Source organism: Austrofundulus limnaeus, unplaced genomic scaffold, assembly GCF_001266775.1.
Source record: "Austrofundulus limnaeus strain Quisiro unplaced genomic scaffold, Austrofundulus_limnaeus-1.0 Scaffold180, whole genome shotgun sequence".
NCBI lineage: Eukaryota > Metazoa > Chordata > Actinopteri > Cyprinodontiformes > Rivulidae > Austrofundulus > Austrofundulus limnaeus.
The window spans coordinates 832,796-840,029 of NW_013952582.1; the positions used below are offsets into that span (position 1 = coordinate 832,796).

The 7,234-nt window shown below is 41.4% G+C and overlaps 1 protein-coding gene across 1 annotated transcript; it reads right to left on the reverse strand.

The window, feature by feature from the left end:
- Positions 1–1,094: 1,094 nt before the first annotated feature.
- LOC106524272 (putative gonadotropin-releasing hormone II receptor) lies at positions 1,095–7,219 on the reverse strand. Its single transcript, XM_014018011.1, has 4 exons — positions 7,092–7,219; positions 6,059–6,710; positions 2,664–2,868; positions 1,095–1,700 (listed from the first exon to the last, which is right to left on the reverse strand). The coding sequence occupies exons 2-4, from the start codon at positions 6,605–6,607 to the stop codon at positions 1,252–1,254; spliced, it is 1,203 nt and encodes a 400-aa protein (XP_013873465.1). The 5' UTR covers positions 6,608–6,710; positions 7,092–7,219; the 3' UTR covers positions 1,095–1,251.
- Positions 7,220–7,234: the final 15 nt, after the last annotated feature.

The following is a 7,234-nucleotide window of genomic DNA, read 5'->3' on the forward strand; positions in this document are numbered from 1 at the left end:
ACACACACACACACACACACACACACACACACACACACACACACACACACACACACACACACACACACACACAGGTTTGCCCAGGTATACATTTGGGGACATTCCATTGACTTCCATTACATACAGCCTAACCCTGACCACAAACCCTAAGGCTAACCTCACAGGTACCTACCTGACCCTAAAACTAACCTAAACTCAATTCACACCTTGGTCCTAAACACAACCCCCCAACCCACCAATCGCATTTAAACCAAATAGGGATTCGACTTTTGTCCCCAAATAAACCAATTGTCCCCAAATGTAGGCGTTTTGTCTTAAAATTGCCCCCAAATGTCACCAACCACCCCCCCCCCAGCCCCCGCAACTCACACACACACACACACACACACACACACATAGGCATGGTCTAGTACAGCTATCTTTATGGGGACATTCTACAGCCTAAACCTGACCCCTTACCCTAAACCTAGCCTCAAAGAGCCATACCTGACCCTAAATCTAACCTGAACTCATTTCACACCATAGTCCTAAACCAAACCCCCACCAATGGTATTTTCCCCCATGAGGTGAAGGGCCTAAGTCCCCATAAAAACTAGTTGATCCCCACAAGTAGGTGCAAATGCCATAAAATTGTCCCCGCATATGGGAATACCTGTCCGCATGCACACACACACACATTTGTTCTTTTATCCTCACAGGGCCATTGCATTGACTTCCATTCATTTATCGATCATTTCTAACCCTGACCCCTTTGGTTTTGGACTTACAGAAGACATAATGCAGACAAAATATCCAAATTTAGAAAATTCATTTGATTTATTTGTGGCTTGTTTAACATGAAAAGCAACACAAGCAGTCTTTTAGGATTTTAGTTGATTCATAATGAGTTTCATGTATATCTGGAAATGAACATCTAACATTTTGTCAAAGGCTTCTGCAGTTAAAATATATTTAAATAGTAAAAAACAGAGACAGGCCAGATAAAGGCCCATTTACAGACTGCACAGGTTCATACACACACACAGATCCACTTACATAAATGTAAATCTGAAGACCACAAAGTGATGGACAGAGGCATGTGCACATCAGGTGTGTTTGTAAAAGAAGAATGCCCAGAAAGAAGTGCTGTGAAAGTATTACTGAAGGAGGTCTTTGAACAGTGTTAAATCTATAATCTTTCTTGCTATCCCTCCAGATTATAATTTGTTTTCTGTGCTGAAAGAACTTCTGCCCTCTTCAGTGATTGAACAGTTAAATGCTGCTGTCAGTGGGTTTTAGCTCAGCCTGTCCACAGCTTTTGTCCCTTCCACACACAGCCATCCCTCCCTCAGAGGGTAAAGCAGCAGAAGCGCACCTCAGGGACTCAGCTGTCTCTGCGTTGGTGTCCCTGCCAGACGTTACGGTGGCTTTGAGGTAGCACCTCCTCAGCCCTCGTTGGAAAGGGATGGTGAAGAGGCCGTAGATAACTGGATCCAGGCAGGTGTTGAAAAGCCCAAAGATGAACAGGATGTGGGTGAGGGAGTGGGAGACTTTTCCTTCCAAGTCGTCAGGGAAGAACCAGTACCACAGACCCAACAGGTAGTACGGAGTCCAGCACACGATGAAGGAGATCACTATGACCATGCTCATTTTCAGAGTTTTCATTCGAGCTTTTGGGATGTTGTTCTTGGAGCATCGGAGATGTGGTTCGTTTGAGGACACTTAGCAGAAAGAAGGAAAAATATTTTTGACACGAGCATCATCAAAAACATACAGCAAATAATGCATTTAGATGAGTTAGCTYATAAAAGCGCATGATGCAACACATTTGACAGATCAGAACATCAGCAGATTTCCTCTCTCAAGTTAAAATGTGTGTTTAATGTGTGTATGGGAGTTGTATAATGGAAAATTGACTTTTTTGAGCTTTATATCAGATTATTTATATCAGGAATTACAAACTAAATTTAGTCTAATCTAGAACTCTTGTAGGTTGCATGCAGAGATCGTGAAGTTTTTGACATAATCTTAACATTACACCTTTAGTACATTTCATGGGATGGGATATTATGAGCCAAAAACAAAATAAGAAGATGAACTTTCACTTTGGCGTTACAGTATTGTGTGTGAGCCACAGTTTCCCAGAAACACAACGTGACAACGTTACCCAGAATAATCTACGACATCAGGAACCTGCTGGGCAACTGTGAAGGGAAGTGGTAATTGTTGATGGGGTGTGTATCTTTGTTTGGTTTTTTTTTTCAGGTAGGAACCTCACCTGTAATCACTTCAACTACAGCTGCAGGTGTGACCAACTTACTTGATGGAGACACACCTTCCCCTCAGGGCTGGCTCTTTCAACTCTCTTTAGACTGTAACTACTCATTCCTTTGAGTTTAATAAAACCATTTTAGTTAACGCCACCTTTTTTGTCTAGTTTTCTCATTATGTTACAGTGGTTGTTGTAGCAGTAATGCTACGGAATAACAGAAAAACAACAGAAAAGGAAAGGTGGTAGAGAAAACAGAAATATTTTATACTTGGTTACACAGCAACAAAACAGCTGCTGAAGTCATCAGTCTGGTCTTAGCAACGCCCTTCATTTTGCACATTTCCCAGGCTTTGTTTGGTCTTTCTTTTTAATGTGTGTGAAAGTGGATATTGACTTGGATTTGTGCACTCACAGCTCTTTTTTGTCATGTGCTTGGAGATCTGGATGAAGATCCTGGTGTAGCAGATGATCATGATGGCCAGCGGCAGCAGGAAGAGGCAGCAGAATGTGAACATGTTGTAGGCCGTTTCCTTCCAGTGAGAGTCGAAGCTTCCCCGGGTGGTGCACTGAGTGAAGTTTGCTGGATAAGTAATGGTGACGTTGTGGAAAATGAACATCTGTGGGATTAACAGTTGGAATTTTAGATATTTTTTCTTTTTTTGTCATATAAACAAGTGAAGCAGTTACCCTAACTCTTTCATCTTCTAACACCCTCATAAATATCCACCCATTCATTCTCTTTTGTGTCGTCCTTTCAGGGTCACTGGTGCCCATGTCTACAGTCACTGTGTGAGAAGCAGGGTACAACACTCACTCACTCACACCTAGGGACAATTTTGAGTTATAAATTAGCCTAACAGTCATGTTTTTGGTCTGTGGGAAGAAATCTAAAAATAAAACCCCATATAAACTCTACCCAGGTTGGGATTTGAACCACTAACCTTCTGCTGAGAAGTAATAGCTCCAGTTCTACCAACCGAGCCACCCCTTCATAATTTGGGTAATTTGCTTCTAAACAGTTCAGTTCTTATTACTGCATTTGTACAAATCAAAATATGTAGTAGCCTATGAACCGGACAACAAACATTAGAATTAATAGCTTTTTTAATAACACGGTCTGGACTTTTTAACATGTCTTTTACACACTTATTATTATCGCTAGCAGTCAAAATGCTAAAGGTGGACCACAGTGTGTTTGCTCGTGTCTGAATCTGTGTGTTCATTTGTCTGACTTTATATCTAAATACAGTATCTCATGAGCACAGATGGGAGTTGGGAAGAAATAACTGGATGAACGTCTTCAGCTGATTAACTTTTGGAGTTATCACTTTTAGCCAGTTTTACATTTATTGAGTTAAAATGTGGTGAAAGCAGCCGAAAGCTGTCCCCAATACATTCTTTCAGTGCTTCACATTGTGCAACATCTTTACTTTAAACTTTAGCATTGCAGTAAGCTCTGTCTGTCTGTTAGTAAAATATCTTATGAACCACTGGATGGATTTTAACTCACACAGTCTTCTGTTAACAGGTTGAAGCCTCTCAAGAAAGAGCAGGAATTTACTGAGGACCTCCAAACTCTGCAGTTTACTGCCATGATCTTTGCAAAACCTTTTGTTCAAAGAATTTAACCAGATAAGAGTTTGTAATTATTAATGAATCTCGTTATGTTTTTTATATTTATTTTTATGCGAAAATCAAATTAAAAAGGTTAATTAGCTCACTAGCTAATGTTAGCATGATGGAAACTAACATCAACATTAGTCGATATTAAGAAAGAAGGTCAGCACAGGGTACAGTGTTTTGTTACAACTATTTATGTTTGTTGGGAAAAAAATCAGTTTGTTGAGTCGGTTTCATCCTAGTTACCTGTACAAACATCCCTCATCCTGTCTGAGAACTGATAAGATGAACTCAGACTCTGTCAGAAAAGTTGTAGTTTCCACTGGAGTCCTAAAATTTAATTTGCTCTCCCAACAAGCGGTTTTATCAGTTATATTTGATTTAGCAGCTTTCGTTATTTAGTGAAGAGAAATAAACACAAGCGAGACATCAAGCAGAATATCTGGATTAATAAAATCTGTGCTCTTCTCCATTCATAAATGTGTCGTATTTTCAGCATTTTCAGTTTATTCTACGGTCTCTTCGACTAAGAATATTCTCTCTTTCCTTTCAGAAAAACCAAGGACTCTGCGTTGCTTTGTGTTGTCAATTATTTTACATAAATAAACGTGACGGTTTTTATTTAACTGTTATTTCCTCTGGAGTCATACATCTAGATTGCGATCAGTTGTTGTTTTATTTTACTTGTTGAAGTTTATTTACATGACTTAAATCAGCCGATCTAACCAGCAGGAAAACAGACTCCCATATTTTTCTCGAGAACTAAATATACACAGACATAAGCTGATTTGCAACTGACTCCAAAGACGACCAAAACAACACAATGTACTATGTTGTGTGTCGTCATCAGCCCTCCTGTGAGAATGTTTATGTGCTGTGTCCATCAATGATGGGCTTTCTGATGAAAATGTTCAACTAAATCCACTGAATTTAAATCTGAATTAGAAATTACAATCTGAAAATCACCCTTTTCTATTCATACGGAGTGCTCAAGGTGTTTTCCCTTTAAGTCATGTTCATCCACTCACACACAATCATAAACACTACCACCCCCCCCCCCACCAAAAAAAATCCTCCTCCCTCTTCATCCTCCTGTCTTGCAGCTAATAATCCCCACAGTAATGTTCACTCCCTCCTCACCAAAAACACTCAAAGAACAATAAAACATCCTCTCGGGAAAAAGAAAGGTACAGAACGATCTGTACAAGAGGATTTAGAGGTTAAGGCAGAGGTTTGAACCTGGCACTAAAATGATATTACTGATCACTAAAGACCTTTGTGTGTTTTATTGCTGCAGGCTCAAAAAACAAATGCAAGTCAAAAAAGACATGATCCAACGGTTTAACTATGCTGAGCTATTTAAACACATTAAGAATGTGAATATTTACTTGAAAATTGTCCTCTCCCTTGCATTAATTGCATTAATCATTCTCATTTGAGGTATTAAATTTGAGATATTGCACTGTAATGTTTGGTACAGAAATAAAACCCACGCTGGAGGATCCGGAGACAAACAGGAAGCTGATTCCAGAGCAGAGGGGCTTAAAAACTAAAAGTTTGCCTCCCTGTCTCCTTTTAGAGATTCTTGGAAGATCAAATGAAAGCTGAAAGCTGGGAGCGGAGCGATGTCTTATGGAAAAATAAAGGACAAGAAGTTCTTTGAAATAAGACACGGTGCCAGGCCGTTAGGGGTTCTCTGTGTGTGTGGTGACGTTGAAATGAATCCTGAACTTTATGCCGCAAACATGTGGTGCAGTTTTTCAGGATCACTTCAGGATGAGAAGCTCCTGACTTTAACGAGGAYGTGGATCATGTTCATAACATCTGTCTGGATCCAGGGAAGCGTCTCTGCTGCCTGGTGATTCTCATGAAATGTACGTGAATCATAGAGCTGCACTAACTTCCTTTGACTCCTCAAGGCGTGCAGAATGATTCATTGTTCAACGACTCTGGCAAACGTCACATTTTATTACCACACAGACATATGGACACATGATTAAATAAGTGCATGTTAATGCAAATGTCAAGAGAAATAATAATATATAGCCCAGCACATGTGCCCCTGAGCACTCTTTGAGAATTTAAGCAGGAAATAAAGGTTTCTCTTCTGCAATAAGCACCTATCTTTTAACTTTGAGTCATATGAGGCAGTTTAGCTGTCGTCACCTTTCTGATATTCAGCCTCACCTGTGGGACTGAGAGCAAGGCGCTCATAATCCACGCCACCGCCAGCATAATCCTGTTCCTTTTCGGGGCCATGCTGATGGTCAGAGGGTTGAGGATGGCCGACTGTCGGTCCAGACTTATCACCACTGTCACAAAGGCGCAGGAGTACATGGCCAGCAGCTTGAGGAACATCAGGAACCTGCAGGCCAGGTCTCCGGCCAGCCACTGGACCGTGATGTTCCACGTGGCGTCCACCGGCATCACGATGAACGTCACCAGCAGGTCTGCCGCGGTCAGGTTGACTATCAGCACCCGGACGTGGGACTTTCGCTTGTGGCTTTTGGTGGCCCAAAGCACAGCCAGGTTGCAGAGGGTGGAGACTCCGCACAGGRTGAAGGTGACAATCACTCGGACTTTGGCTGCCGTGGAGAAGGTGGGCAGCTGAGGACCCCTGTCCACTGAGCCCCAGTTACAGTGAGGGGTCAATGGGTCACAGCTGRCGTTGAGGTCAGATCCCGAGCTCTGCTGATACATGATGAGTGGAGGGTCACAGCAGGAGGAGGTGTTCATCTTCTGACCCTCAGCGAGGAGTCGACATGCTGCTCAGCTGCAGGCAGGCTCGGGTTGCCTCGAGGAGACGCAGCAGAACAGTTGATGAAAATGATGCATTCACCTGCATGTTAGGAGGAAGACGTGTAAGACGCTTGCTGACAGGGATCATCTGAATTATTKAAATTGTAGCAACACTTGGAACGCAGTCACAACAAATACTTTGATAAAAGACGATTTTTAAAATTAGATTATCTGAAGAAAATGTGCTAGTGAGGTTTTTTTATTTGAGAAACTTCTGAATTCAGCAGACAGAATATAAAAAACAAACAAACAAAAAGAAAAAAAACAGAAACTTTAGAAGTTGCACAAACTGAAAAACAAATCAAAGTTAAGAAGTGTGTTACATTCAATTATATTCAAACAGGCTTTAAATGACAGCTTAACAGAAAAAACATGAACGCTTCAGTTCGCATGGTTAAAGATTTTAAAATGTCAGTCTTACCAAAGGTGACAGAGAGCAGCTTAATCCAGAGAAAAGATCAGATTAAATGAAATTATAAAAGGACTGCGGTCCCAGATGCGGCTCTGGCTGCGTGTTTTCTGAGTCTCACAGTCCCACCAGATGCGTCCCTGCACCCCCCCCCC